The sequence below is a fragment of the Empidonax traillii genome, unplaced genomic scaffold, assembly GCF_003031625.1.
Source record: "Empidonax traillii isolate 1590-97213 ecotype Southwest subspecies unplaced genomic scaffold, ASM303162v1 scaffold222:size850627, whole genome shotgun sequence".
NCBI classification, from domain to species: Eukaryota; Metazoa; Chordata; class Aves; order Passeriformes; family Tyrannidae; genus Empidonax; species Empidonax traillii.
Genome location: NW_020955415.1, coordinates 552,831 through 568,326, shown reverse-complemented (window position 1 = coordinate 568,326; position 15,496 = coordinate 552,831). Strand labels below are relative to the sequence as shown.

Here is a 15,496-nt window from a genome sequence, read left to right as displayed (position 1 = left end):
GAACGGCTGAGGGACTTGGGTTTGTTTAGTCTTGAGGAGGCTCAGGGGGCACCTCGTTGCTGTCCACAACTACCTGAAAGGAGGTTGTGTAGGCAGGTCTCTTCTAGTGTGCTTTCAGTAAAAGGAGAAGAGGAAATGCCCTTAAGCCGAGACAGGTGAGATCCAGATTAGATCTTAAAAAAAATTTTTTTTGCGTTAGTGTGGCAAGCTACCGGAACAGATTGCCCAGGGAGGTGGTGGAGTTACCATCCCTAGGATTGTTTAAGAGGCGTCTGGATGTGCCTCTGGCGAGACGGTTTCATCATCATGGCTAGGCTTCGCGAACAAGCGAGACGGTTTAGTGGTGTAGGGATTACAGTGGTAGTGCTGGGAGGACGTTTGGACTAGACGATCTTAAAGGTCTCTTCCAACACTGACGATTCCCTGATCCCACGGCTCTACGATGACTCCACGCAGGCGGCGCTGTGACGGGCGGGATTGCCCCGCGCCTGCGCCGGCCGCGGGCGGGAGAGTGGCTGCTTCCTGCGCGGTGCCGGCATGGAGGGAGGGTTCCTGATGGAGATCAGGCGGGGGACGCAGAGCGCGTTGCTGGTTATCCGGTAGTGCGGGGACGCTGCCCGCCCGTCGCTGCTCGGGCCGTGCGGGGCAGGCGGGGGCGCGGCGCGGGGGCGCGGCGCGGGGGCGGCGGGCTTGGCTTTTGGCATCCTGAGCCTTGAACGGGGGGGAACGGGTTGTGTACCATGGGGCGCCTCCCCCCGCTCTCGTCTGCCTGTGCGGCTCGGCACAGTCCAGGCTAGTGTGCAAATAAATGCTTCCTGAGAACGGCGATTTATTCCACTCGGTCGCCCCCGGTTCACCGCGTGGGTTCCGGGGCGCGACTCTTGCCGCGGGAGAGCTGTAGGCCGGCCTGTCTCAAGCAGCAGCTCGGCCTGATGGCCCCTTCCCGAGGCACAAGCCGTTCCTTTTCCTCTCCAGCGCGGCGGCGGAGGATGCAGGCGCGCCGGTGGAGGTGTCGCTGTCGGCGGATTCCCTGGAAGCGCGGAGCGGCGGGAGCTGCGCTGCGGCGGCGCTGCCGCCAGGGGTCAGCCTGGCGCCGTCCTCGTGCCGTGGGCTGCACCGCCTCCCCGGGGACGGGCTGCACCTGCGCGTGCGCATGCGCCGCCCGCCGCCCCCCGCCGGTGAGGGCGGGGCAGGGGCACGGCTGGGGCCGGCCCTCAAAAATGTGGGAGAGGGGTTGTGAGACACCGCGGCTTCAGCTGAGGAGCTTTGAAGTGTAGATTCAATAGACAAAATACCCCCAACACTCCCCTCTCGGCTTGTCAGCCCCCCCCCTCAACCTGAAGCCGGTGGTTCGCATTGAGTGTGTGTTGTTGCTGTTTCTCGAAGGCTGTCTTAGCTCTGAAATTAAGGTGTAAATAGGAACTGAGGAAATTTTAACGGAGTTGTTACTTTTAAAATGTTGGAGTGCAATTAGAATGACGTAACGAAAGGGAAACGCGGAGTGTGGGAGTTTTGAGAGCTGCTCTCACTCCCTCCCCCTGCGCTTCCCCGTAGTACTTCCAAATTGTTTCCTTTTTCTCCTGTTTCATGTTTAGTAGCTGAAAATCATAGAATGTTAAGGGGTTGGAAGAGATCTGAAAGATCATCTAGTCCCAGCCTCCCCTTGCCATGGGCAGAGACACCTCTCACTAGACCAGGTTGCTCAAGGCTTCATCCAACCTGGCCTTGAACACTTCCAGGAAGGGGGCATCCATCCTGGGCAACCTCTTCTGGGTGTCTCACAGTAAAGAATTCTTACTTAATATCTAACATACATTTTCCCTCTTTCAATTTGTACCCATTACTCCTTGTCCTATCACTACAAAAATGCCATAATCTGATTCATCCTGGCTGTCAGACTAAGGTTGTCTGTCTCTGACCTTTTAATCATAAAGGATTGTGGGTCTGTGTTTGGGCTCTTTGTTCTCACAGCCAGTGTTTGCATAGATTAATGTCACAGGTAAAATCTGCAAGGTTACCTTCTTTACTTCCATGATGCTCATTCAAGTCTAGGATGTCTTTGCAATAAATAGAAAGCATGGTAGTACAGCTGATACTTGCTTTCGTCCTGGCATCAAAGCTCAGTATGTTTAGATTCATGGCATAGGATGTGACATAAAGATATATTAAATAACGCAAAATTGCCATTCTGTGGTTTTAAAGTAGAAATTACCAATAAAGTGTGTGATATACAGTAATGATTTCAGCACCAGAAACACATTGGAATGCTCTGTTGATTTTAGGATGTGCTGAGGTTGCATCTGTACGTTAATCTCCAATTATGCATATGGTTTGAAAATTTGATTATACTAAAATTATTTGGTGTGAGACATTCTTGAGGAGACCAGGGATGAAGTTTTAAAAATTTACCTTGTGAATTCATACTACTGAAAAATGTGTGGTAATCAAAGCATATATTGGAAAATCTTACTTAGCCTTTAAAGTTTTATATTATGATGCAAAACTAGTTGTCTCTTACATGAAATTCTGGAACCTTTTAAAGTACTTTTCTCTTGTAGTTGAATCCTAAATTTTAAATACCAAATGCCAGTATTTGAGAAAGTGGGCGACGGAGAGCATATTCATACATAGAGCTCGGTTTAAAGTCTCACTTTTCTTCTGCTTAATATTGTTGGATAATTCGTGGAGGCTTTTATAGCTTCTTTTTTAATTTGGAAAAGTTGTCTGAGCAGGCTTTTGGGAGACTGTTCTTGCTCTGCTGGCCTGCAGAGGCCGTTGCTCACTATCTTTTCCTTGAGTGGTACCACAGTGGCTGGCCTCTTATATACCTGAAAATTTAAAACTGGTGCCTCCCTCTGCTCCCTGTCCTGACTATTTTGTGTTATGTATTGGAGTGTATCCTCATACTGCAGCGACACTGAGTATCAGAAATATCACTACAAAAGAGTGGTATTGAATTTTGATTAACACAATCTCTCTAATGATATCTATATCTCAACTCCCCCTGTGGAGAGGATTTGCACCTTGAAAATTATTGTTCGCATATACAGTTCCTATTCAGCAATTTGGAGCATGAGGTGGAGATGGCAAGCTTTTCCTCAATCTAAATACTTGTTTCTACAGGTAAATAAATTAAGGGTGTGTTTAAAATGTCAGCATCTTGCATTGTTTGTTAGATTTATCTTTCTTGGTTTGAGGTATTTGGTAGGATTTTTCTGTACAAGTGACTGAAAATTTTACACAATTTTGAAGATTTTTATGTTTGGTTCTATTAATAGATTTGGCTTTTACTTTGAGGGAAAGCCTGAAACCCCACAAGAAATACATCTTTTACTGTCAGTCCTGTGGTGACATCATAGTAAAAGACCGGTGAGTACTGCAGTGGCTTGTATTTATAGCAATAAATGCCATAGTGATTCGTATTCACGTTATTTTGTCTACTTAGAGAATCCTAAAGGTTATTTATTTTGACAATGATAGACAAGAACACATTTGAAGCACTATGAATGACAGAAAGCAAAATTACCTGAAGCAGTTTTTGACCATTCATTTAATTCTTCCTTTCTTTCTTCCTCTGCACTTCAGGCATCCTCTTCTTCTCAGTGTCTTGTAAATTTCCTTCAGTCACTGTACTGTAATTATAGAGTGGCTGCTCAGAACGGGGATGTTGGCCACAGCTCCTCTCTGTCTGTTAACAAAGCTTACTTCCACACAGTTCTGGGGTGCTGAATTTGGAAAACACAGGAGCTCTGTCTTAGAGGTGTGACTTAGCCTTAGCTCTGTTCTTTACAAAGTCTGAAAAGTGAATGAGAATTTCAGTAAAAAGCTGCTGCATTATCTGGCTCTTTTGATGAACAATTTTGACAACTTCAGCTGTATATATAAAAAGAGTTAGAGATGTGCTTACAGCCTTTTGTGATCTGTGTGACTTCTAATACTGAAAATGATAATACAAATGTGTTACATTCTGTAAACTCCTGTTACTTTCTTGTCATATGTATGGGCTTATGGCTAGCCTGAATGTAACTGAATGAGGATTTTTTGGCTTTCTCTTCTGAAATGTCTCATCAGAAAATCTAGTAATAACACTTATTTTGACACATTTACGGAGTAATGAAAATTCTAATTTCTAGTCAGTAGCATTTGCTTTCAAAACATACTGCACTTTTATATTTTCATTTCTCAGTGGATGTTTTTCTGAATTTCAGCACATCAAATTCATATGCATGGAGTTTAAATCTTTTGGTTCTGAATCCTATAACATAATGCAAGCAGAACTTTTGAGAAAGGAAAAAAACCCGACATGTTCATGGCTCGTTACTTGTCATTTCTTCTTGCAGGGACCCTCTGAGCCCCTTGAATGTTGCTATTAAAAAAAGGCTAAGACAAGGGTAGAAGAGTGGAGCTGCCAGTGTATCCAACACCTTCTGTCCCAGCATTTCCAAAAGGAAGAGAGTAGCATAGTCAGAACTTTCAGCTGCAGAATTCATGTGTTCATCTCTTTGGGGAGACTGAAGTATGAAAGTAGAAGCACAGGTGGAGGGATTGAAATTACATGACTGTGTGAAGTAGAACTTATTAAAGTGTGAATTACCAGGAAAGGGTCTGTAATAAGAAAAACCCGAGATCTAGAAAATTATATCTTTGAGAATAAATTGAATAGAAATAAATGGGATTTAGTTTAGATTAAGTTATGGAGAAGACATAAGACTCTTCCAGTATCTAAGAAGTTAATGCAAAGAAGATGTCAGTAGTCTTCAGCGGAGGCAAGAGCAATTCAGCTTAAAAATGAAAAAAAAAAACGGAACCTGCCACAAACCTATTCTAAAACTTATGTTTTACTGTTAAAGACTGCATAAGCAGCTATCATTTTAAAGGTTGGATTAGAGAAATATATTAGGAATGGTTTAAATGTAAGTAAACCTTCCTTGGTGAAAGAAAATTGACTTTACGTTTTCTGAAATGCTCTGGTTGAGTTTGTTTCCTTTGAATCTGGTTGCTCTTCAGAGGTTAGGGGGATGTTCTCTGGTTCTTCTCCATTACTTCCACGTTATCTACGTTGGAGGAAGTGATTATTTTTTTTTTTTTCTTCCACAATGTAAGAGCTGCAAAGAATTTGGGATGCTTTCATTTTTCTTTCTCTCCTTCCAGGTGGGCTAAGTATAGCTTATATGTAAAGTAAATCTTTATGGCTTCGTTTCTGTCATGAAGAAATTCTTAAAGGTCTGAGGTGGGTGGATGCCAGGTGTCCATCAAAGCTGCTCTGTTACTCCCCTCCTCAGCTGGACAGGGGAAAGTTCCCAACCTAAAAATTGTTTGTTGCTCTGACCATGAAGGCAGCTTAGGTGACTATTTTCAAATAGAATCTGTTTTTATTAGGAGCAAGCTGGGGGAGATAAGTCCTCCTGTCTGCTAGGTTTTATCACTATGTTTAGCAGCCTCAATTTAGTCAGCACTCAGTGAACCTCAAGTTGGTTTTGTTTGTTTGTTTTTCCAGAAAACTACATTTTCATTAGTGTTACATTTTTCCAGTTCTGGTGATCCAGGATATGGCTTCCTACCTATGAGTGGTGAAAGCCTAAAATGTAATGGAAATGCTGTGGTTTTGGTATAGCTTAAGTTAAGAAAGTCTGTTTAGGAAATTCCTACCGGTTGGAGCAACTGCTTTTGTTGGAAAAGAAGTGAAGATCCTGGTGCTCTAGACTGTGAGAGTAAAGAAAGGGTGTTGTAATGAATCAGGACAGCTTTAGTATGCAGCTTAAGGTAATCTCTGGCTTTTTCTTCTCCTGTATGTAACATATAAAAATGTTGGTGAGCAATACCAGCTATCTGTTCTTTAATGTAAAGAGCAATGAATAGTGTTTTACTTACAGTGTGAGTCCAGGCATTGGTACTAATTGTGAAGGCTGGTGAAGAATGAGTCATCAGGCTGATACCAGAATTAAAGTCTCACCTTGGCAGTATTGGGTTATATCTCAGGCAATACATAAAAGCACAGAAAATGAAGACAGAGATGGGTAGTGCTGAGAGGTTATCTTTGTTACGGTAAAGCTGGGTCAGAGGATGAGTCATTCCAACTTTCATCTGCAGGTGGGGCAAACACAGTTTATAGTGTATTGTCGATCTGGAAAGAAGGATTTTTTGATAAAAGATTTTACATTCACTGATTGAACAATTCAAAAGGGACAAGAAACTACAATGGGAAGAATTGACATCCTCAGAAAAGATGAGTTTGGGAACTGCAAGAAAGAGAGGATGTCTAACTGTTGGCTTAGCAGCTGTATTTTTATTTGCAGAGCAGTACCACAAAACAGAGCCATATTTGCAAGTTTAAAGTAAGGAGTAGAATCAAGAAACTCTATGTAAAGGTTTCAGGAGACAGCAGAATAAATAGGGGAACAAAAGGAAAGCATTTAAGGAAACTAGGCAGAGAGCATTATCCTTTGTTTGTTGTTTTGTTTGTTTCTGGTTTTTTTTAATGAAGATGTATTGTTGTATTTTTGTCAGGATTTACCTTTTTCAAAGTCTGGTATCTGACTCTGAAGGGCTTCAAAGTACATGCTGAATCTTGCTGTGGCATGAGTCTTTTTCTGTAGGTTTTATATCAACATTTGGTGCAAGAGAACTTTACAAGTGTAGTTGCAAAATGCCCATTGCTGTATTTTTCATGACTGGGTAGAACTGTTTTATTTTTTGACATATGATTCATTTCAAGATAGGAATATACCAAATTCTGCCTTATAATCACTGGAGATTCACTCCTGGGAAATGTTTTATCAGAAACTTGGCAGGAAGCACTCAGCCATGGCTTTCTCTGAATTCACCCAAAGAAAGTGCCTTTGACTGAAAAGAGAGTCAAGTATTTCCTTTTGAGAAAATGCCGTACTTTTCCCCCCTCCCCCTTTTTGTAAGGAGTCTAAGCTCTCTTTTAGTGTCTTAGAAAATAATTATAATATATTGAAATATTTGTTTCTTGTTCCCTCTTAGGAAATTTCTTAGAGTTCTTCCTCTACCGAGTGACAACTGGAGTGATTTAGTTGAAGAGTGGTGTTGTCACCCTAACCCCTTTGCCAGAAGCACTTTGCACCCTCAGCATGATGACTGTTTTCTTGGAGACACGTTTTTTCTGTTGAATTCAGGGAATGAATCCCATGTGTCTGAATCTCCCATGTGCTGCTCAGAGACTGGACACCATGCTTCTCAGAGTGACCTCAACTTGGTAAAGTATTTTCTTAAAATAATTCTCAAGTGAATGTGTTTGGACTTTTTTATTTGTGAAGTAATTTTTTTTTTGTTTCCTGGCTGGTTTAACTTGTGTGTATTACAGAGCTGTTTGGAAGGTCATAGTGAGTTCTTAATATTCAGTTGTACAGAAGCCAGAAAATACTCTAAGCTATGTTTTATGTTTTCTAAGTCTCCCAACACAGTCTTTGTATTGACCTAGATATGCAAGAAGAACTTTGTCCTATAAACTGAATTAGAAGCTTTTTATTTATGTAGTTCTAAACCCAAAAGTTTTCCCCCAAAAATATCCCAAGTGAAAGGCAGAAGGACATTGAAATTTAGTAAGATAATAACTGTAATGGGTTAGGTGTTTGTCAAAGGCCAGTGGAGCAAAGAATAAGGAGGAAACTGGAATAACAATTATTTTTCTTCTCAAACTATGACTGGATGCATAACCATAAATATGATGAAGGAAAGGTGGGAATTTTTTTTTTTTTTTTTTGCTTTAGAAAGACTTGAAAAAATCAGAATGTGTTATGGAGTCAGATGTGGCTGTCTTACTTCTTAGAACACAGTAAGGAAATTGAGTTTCTTTGACTGTTCTGTCTAGAGAGGGGGCCTGCCATGTCACATTATAGCTTTTTATGTGAATGTTTTTGAGGTGTTCCAGAATGGGATATATTCATCAGCTGAGTCTCTAGGAAGAAGGCTATCATTTAGCTCAGAAATGTCAAAATTTGTTGTTTCCAGGGAAAAAATATTTGTAGGGATGCTGGTGTTTCAATTCTGGGATAAAACCCATGAAGAAAGAAAATTCAGTGCTTTACTCATCCTGGACGTATAGCACTTGTATAAAATCTCAAGCAGTAATCTTTCTTCTGCCAGAAGAACATCCAGGAATGTAGTTCATCAAAGCGTACATTTCCGTAAAGCTTGTCTGCCTTTATGCTGACAAAGGCTGGGCCTGAAGATGCCATATTTTCTCCCAATATCAAATATTAAACCTAATTATTGAAATCCTTCTACAGTTATGGGAACCATTGCTACCTTGGCAATTTATGTCTGTAACAACTGATGATTTACTACATCCAGATTCCCAGCATGATACATTTAATCTGTTGAGAACTAACACCAGAGACTCTGAGTTCCATTTGCTGCTGCTGCTGCTTATTAGTGGTTTGTATTACCCCCAGTAAAATTCTCACAATTCAATGGTTGCTGGTGCAATTCCTGGGGAACAGTTTTGTCTTATAGCCCATTTCTCCAACTCTTGCTGCTGTGGTCCCTTTTGTTTCTTGCGCCATTGTTCTTTGAAAAGCAGAATATGGGGAGGGGAAAATAAGGACTGGTACCCTGAAAGGATATCAGCATGGGAGAAGCAGATTAATTTGGGTTAACTCTGTGACAATTGGAGTTATTTCTTCTAAGTTTCCTTAAGAAGGAGGTGGAGTAGAAAATTAAGAATTTCAAAGAGGACAATGTTTTTTTTGCCAGAGGTCCCCAAAATGAATTTTCACATTTCAGCAGTCTTAAAAGAGATCTTAGAACAATGGGAACAAATATGGGAAGAGGCGGGGTGCGTGGAGTTCATGTTGCACACTTCTTCATCAATCAAAGAGAATGTTTGGCAGCAAAGGATTGATTTTGAGACAAACATATAATAAAAGGATGTGGAACAAAGATGTTACAGAAATGTGGGTCACACCAGGATAACAGAAGAACTTTTAAATGAGGGAGGAGGCTGTTTTATGTCAAAGGCATACTATAGTGGTTTAGTGTAATGAATTTTCCTGTTTGCTTCCTTAAACACTTCAGAAATGTTAACATGAAGAGCTGTAATGTGGGATGTCAGGTTACCTTCTCTAGACGGAACAGTCAAAGAAACTCAATTTCCTTACTATGTCCGGGGAATGTAAGACAGCCACATCTGAACCCATAACACATTCTGATTTTTCCATGTCTTTTCTAAAGCTGAAAAAAAAAGAGTTGAGAATTTGTTGCTTGTTTGTGTCAAATCCCTCTTTCTACATCTTTCATACTAGCAGTGAGTTCTCATTTCTGTGTTTGCTTATTTCCAGCATCGCTCAGTTGCCAAGCAAATGAGCAAAACTCTTAAGATCCAGCAGAAACTGGACTAATAAGGAAAAAACCCTCATACTGAAGCAGAAAATTCTTCCATTATATGAGTAATAGAAAGTTACAGCCAAGATGGATTGCTATTAGCATAAATGTTCTCATTTCAGAGAATTTTCTTGCAGCCTGCCCCAGTATGAAAGTTCTTTTTTAATTGCATTGCAGTTCTTTGGGAAGTGTTTGACTATGACCAAAATAGTAGCAGGAATGTACCAGAGATGCTTAAACAATGTTTTCCAGGCTCCAGTGGGACCAAGACAGCATCCGTCCACTGCAAACATATTTTTCACATCTATTAGTCTCTCAGTGTAACATAGTTTTTAAATGTCACATGGTATTGCAGCATCCTAATAGTATCTCTTGGGGAAACTGTTTTTCCCTGACACCATATCAGGGATCCTTAGGAATAGAAACAGAAAATATTAGGCTTGTGATCCACCTCCACCTGCAGATTGCCAGCAGCTGCAAGTTGTCAAATAGATATATTGATTTAATTAGTGAAGCTAGAACTGTTGCTTTTTCCATTGAAGCATGATCCAGTGAGGTAGTGGTGGGTTTTTTTTAGTACCGTACTGCACAATTCTCAGCCAGCATCTGCAACTGTAGTCAGAAAAAAATACTCAAGTTGTAGCTTTCAAGGAAGTACTGTATATATTCTATACTTGTACTGTGCAGTAATTGTACCAGTCTCAAATATTGGCTTTAACAAAACCTTGTCAACTTATCCTTGGTTTTCACATCAAGCAAATAATTTTACTGTGTATGTTTGAGAGGAGTAGTAAAGTAGGAATTGGGAAAGGGGATAACTGCATATACGTGAACCTGATGTTTTTTCTGATCTCCATAACAAGGGGGCTGTAGTTCCAACGTAGTCAGCTCTTGGGCTCTCCGTGGGCCATTTAGTTTGATTCCTCATTTGTGACCATCATGGGTGTTATATATATGTACTGCGTTCAGACTAGACTACCTCCAGGTTAATAAACCCACACAGAAACAGTTTTGGACTTTGCATCAAAGTAGGAGTTACACTTACTTGTTTGATACTGAATTTAAGTATTAACACTGTTATTAGCAGGAGCGTTATAGGGCAGATATCGTGCCAAGATGAGATTTTTTTCAAAGGGCAATAATGGACACATAAGAGTAAGACAAGTATTGAGTTATGTTCTGGAGATTGTACAGACTCCTTGAACTAGACACTGTTATCCACATTTTTTGTTTTTAATAAGACCTTGATGAGCATTTCCTCTGAATTTTTGAAGACTTTTTGAACTTGTGTATACTTTTACTATGAAAAATACTTTCCTATAGTGAGAACCAAACTACATTATGCATTGTGTGACAAAATACCTTCCTTTTCTTTGATGCAAACAAGGCTCGATAGTCTCAAGAGGTCTTTTCCAACCTAGTGAATGCTGTGATTCTCTAATTTCATAGCATGAGCTATGAGAGCAAATGTGGGTTTCTTTTCTGTTCAGCTTTTCCTAAACATTTGTGATTTTATGTATCTCAGTGATACCCCTCAGTTTTCTGTGCTTCCTTCCATTACACGTGTTTTCTTGCCACGTATGGAAACTGTTTTGCGCCTCTGACAATTATTCTTTGTCAATACCTTTTTTGTTTCTGCTTGAATTGAGGAAGAAATATTGCTCAAGAACAGAATACACTGCATCTTTCTGGAATATCATGCTATGTTGTGTTCTTCAGCTGTTTTCTAGTAACTCAAAACAATCTGTGGACATTTTCTGCTATCTGCTGAACACTGAACTGGTATTACACTCCTATAAAACTGTCCGCAGTGGTTAGAACTTTTTACTGGGTAATGGTAGTCACTTTGCATCATACTATTTTATGACTATATTATGGAGTACTTCATTTCATGTGCATTATTTTGCTGTGAGGTCAGAATATACTGCCAGATTTTAAAATTAGTATGAAACTTGCAAGCAAATCCAGCTATAGAAAGCTGAAGTAATGAAGGCAAATCTGTGTGCATGCAAACGTAAAGAGAACAGAAAGAAGTACAAAGTTTACTGTCTACTCTGTAGATTGTTACAATTATGCATTCCTTTTTCAGAATATCCAAATGACATTTAATGATATTTCTTTGTCCTACAGAAATCAAAGGAAACTACCAGAGTAATTTGTAAACGCTGCAAGACAATGCTGGGAGAAACAATATCATCAGGTATGAGATGTACAAACGAAACTAGACTTGACAGCATCAGCCATTAAGCACTGGAGGTTAAAAGCTCAGAAGGAAAGTAGTTTTATCAGTAAGGTGCAGGGCTGATTCCTGTGTGTTCTTCCCATTTCCTTCTGGAACAGATGAGGTTGTTTATTCCACTGTTAGATCTTGAAAGTGACTTTCAGCTGGGATTTTCCTCATCCTTGTTTCTGCAGCATATTTGGCTAATTTCAAAGCTTTGGAAGATTCAGTGCTTGATTCCAGTTTATTAGGAATCTCAGTAAAAAAGGAGCCTTGAGAAATTAGAGGGATTTTATTTTTCTGTCAGTTCTACAGAATAATTGAGAAGCTAATTCAGAACTTAATCAACACACAGCTAGAAGCTGAAGTTGCTAACAGTCAGCCTGGTTTTGTGGGAAGAAAGCCTTGTCAAAGAAGCAGGTTATGTCTCATTTAAAGATGAGATGATGCTTTAGAAGTGTAATTATACTGAATCAGCAGGGTTTACCAGAAGCAGTCTAAAGATGAGTATCTGGTCGTTTTTAAAATTCAGCTATTAACAGGAGAGAAGCAATGATAAGACTGTTAGTAGCAGGGTTCATTCTTTCATTTTCCCTCTACTCCACTGCATCAGTCAGTGTGAACCTCTTTCAGTTCAGAGATCTGGTGAATATAAAAACTTCTCAGAAAATGTAAAGCCTGGTTATGAAGTAAGTCATGAGGTGATGCAAGACAGAAGGTTTTTTGTGCAGAACATTCTGATTGTCCCGTACAGGGATCTGAACAACACAGGCTTTAATAAACCCAAATTTAAGGTACAATGTTTGAAAGCCCCCAAAGCAGGATGTGACTTTGGGAAAGCAGTGCTTGGAAAAGAGCATGAATAATAAAGTCATGAGTAATAGATGCCTTAATCTAAGCCTTGAGGTGGTTTTAGCATCCAGTAATTGATATAATTGGTGGAAATGGGTAAACGCAAACACTGTACAGATGTGCATGGATTCAGTGTGGACTCTGCACATAACTGAAGTTAGATAGCATATATCCATTGTTTTGACCATGTTTCTGTGGTACTGTAGGAAATTTAAGTAGAGTTCAAAGAACAGACAAACTAACCAGCAATGTATAAGTCAAGGCAGAACCATCTCTCTGAGAAGGGACTAGAGAGCAAACTTGACTGTCATGGTTTGGTACTTCCTCATGAGTAGATATCAGCGCCTTGAAGATAAAGCAGGATTAGAGTGGTATAGCTGTGGAGGCCACATTTGGGTTTGAATTTCTCCCCAACTCTACCCACAGACACTCGTATGATTTTTTTTCTTGGGAAATCACACCTTCTCTCTCTCTGCAAGCAAACATCTCCTGAATTCCCAATACCCTTGTGGCAGTAGCACTAATTCCTTAGTCAGGGTAATGGATGAGGATCTAAAGGGACTGAACTTTCTTTTACTCCCATCTCCAAGGATTAACAGAGCGTGGAGCAAACTAAATTAAACTTAGAGGTAAAATATAATTTCCTAACAGCAAAGATAATTTAAAAACTCTAGTACTTATCTAGAGAAGGGGTTGGATTACAAAACCTTTGGAGTCTTTAAAACACATTAAGTGTTTTCCTGAAATGCTTACTTTCATCCAGTTTTAATGGTATATGTGGACAGAGATCAGATGAGATGATCCCTTTCACCCTTAAAATTTATGAAACTGATGAATCTTCCAGCTCTTCACATGCTAAGGCTTAGTAGAATGTATTTATTACTCTCTATACTTAACCTCTTTTGCTGGCCCTCTCACAGGCTGTGTTTGCAGCATAGACCCAGATCTTCAGTATGATCATCTTTGACCTGACTTTATTGATGGGGTTTAAATTATGTCCTCAGAAAGGTTACATTTAGTGGTAAAGGCTGTCTTAGTGAAGCTTTTGATGAGCAGTTACATTGAAACTCAGAATGTATGCAGTGCTAGTGTTGAGTAAGTGTGATTTTTGGAAAGAAGTTCCATTCTGTTCTTTGAGCAAAGAAGAAAATTATTCCCCTGTGTGTGCTGTTATTAAAACTGTCTCTTGTGATTCACTGCAGCATTACTGAGCAGCAGAGGGTACTAAAATACTTATGTAAGCTATGCTGATCTCAGTGCTTTAGGGAAGTCCTTTCAATTCGTCTTTCAGGTTTGGCTTGAGCTCTTGCTTTGTTTCAAGGTGATTGTTCCCAGCGTTAACAAAGATCAATATGAATGAGAAATTGCTGATCATGTAATTAGCTCAGAACAGTTTTCTTCAGGCAGGGTAGGTTTTTTGTTATGGTTGCTTCACCTCCTACAAACCAAAGCAGAATTTGACCGTCTGCTGCACTTCTTAATGGAGTACTGAGCAAATGTTTAATTAGTTTAGTGATAGGCTGACTTATAGTCTAATCTTAATAAGTTGGTTATTCTATTATACTTCAAAATTGTTTTTGTCATTTTAGATACCATTAAATATTATGCCACCGAGGTGATTATTCAGCCAGCTGAGGGAAGTTTCAACCCAATACCAAGGTAACAAAACAAAATCAGGTAATTTGCTCACGTGTATGCTTTAGAAAGGATGCTAGAAATGCTCTAATCTTATAGTTTCTTGAATAATTGCATATAATTAACAGTGCAATTCTACATAATCACCCCAGAATTAAGCATTGTAAAGGTAATGTAGTTTGAATTCACTTATATACAGTTCTGTTTGCTCATGTGGGTGTGTGACACAGGAGAGAGATTGTGTATGATTTGTCACAGTGTCTCACTATTCAGATGATAAACCAAAATGAAATACCTATTTTTTGAACTACTTAAGCTTGCATGATGTCTGGTGACTAATTATGGAAATGGAAGGTTACATAATGTAAAGTTAAATTAAGTAAAATTTGAAATATTGAATTGGAACTGGAAATTTTTGAAATTTCAAGCAATTCAGTTTGAAATTAAGTCTAAGGTGAAACAGAACCTGGTCTATCTGTCTTGTATCATGTACTATGCATTAGTCACAGTTCTTTCTTTATGTAAGTTATATTTGAAATATGTGCATTGTTCTGAACTTTGTGTTCATATGTGCAAAGGGAAGGCTTTTATTCAGCGTTTGACATTTGGTGTCGGCCCAAATAAAGGATGTGGAGCAATTTAGAATGCTGGTCTATTAAAAAATTCCTGTTGCAGGAAATAAAAAATTGTAGGCTGTAGTGAAATTGACAGTATGGAGATACTCAAATATCTGTAGTGCATTGATATGAATGACTTTGCCCATATAGCTGTTCTGAAAACATATAATATGTGGTTCATTCTTAAACAGGTCTCAATTTGTGCAGAGCATGGTTGCTCAGTGTCTTGTGGAATTATCCTCTGCTAAAAGCACGTTTAGATTCACTGTAAAAGGGGATAATGGAAAAACCTATATTCTGGTAAGTTTTTAAACCTTCATCTTGCTGAAGAAGTTTAACCTGTGTATCCCAGCTCCTAAAATTTATTATTTGTGCTGTTTGTTATTGTACGTTTAAAGAAAATTAACAAATTCAAATTCTTGAAGTAGCTCTGAAGAGTTCTGTTCAAGCAAGAAATCTCCAAGTTCTTTAATGTAAGTAGATGTACATGTAGAAATTTTCTCTTGTTGTTACATTAATGAAAGTACTATGAACACACCAGAAGTAACACTGGTTTGTATTTAGAAAACATGGAAAGTTTAAATTTTAACTTTTATCTCATATTCTTGCTCCAGTGCTTCTTATCTTAAATCACCAGAAGTGAATCAAATTGCATAGCATCTTTCATATGTGTTGTCTTAAGCCAGCAGGGACTACTGATGTAGTAGTAATGAAGTGCAAACAAAACTAAAATTGCCTATTATACTTAATGTTCTTATGCTGCTAACTTGGTTAAGCTTGATATTTAAATAGTGACAGCTAGATTCCCCAAACTTTTAAGATAGAT

General features: G+C 39.4%; 1 protein-coding gene across 5 annotated transcripts in view; it reads left to right on the top strand.

The window, feature by feature from the left end:
- Nucleotides 1-528: 528 nt before the first annotated feature.
- Nucleotides 529-15,496, top strand: part of UBE3D (ubiquitin protein ligase E3D) — an 81,637-nt gene continuing 66,669 nt past the window's right edge. For all 5 annotated transcript variants that reach the window (XM_027887794.1, XM_027887791.1, XM_027887790.1 and 2 more), the window contains exons 1-7: nt 529-599; nt 976-1,178; nt 3,279-3,369; nt 6,988-7,219; nt 11,476-11,545; nt 14,008-14,077; nt 14,862-14,970. In XM_027887794.1, the coding sequence (XP_027743595.1) occupies nt 538-599; nt 976-1,178; nt 3,279-3,369; nt 6,988-7,219; nt 11,476-11,545; nt 14,008-14,077; nt 14,862-14,970 (837 nt within the window). In that variant the 5' untranslated portion in view covers nt 529-537. The remainder of the gene's footprint in view (nt 600-975; nt 1,179-3,278; nt 3,370-6,987; nt 7,220-11,475; nt 11,546-14,007; nt 14,078-14,861; nt 14,971-15,496) is intronic.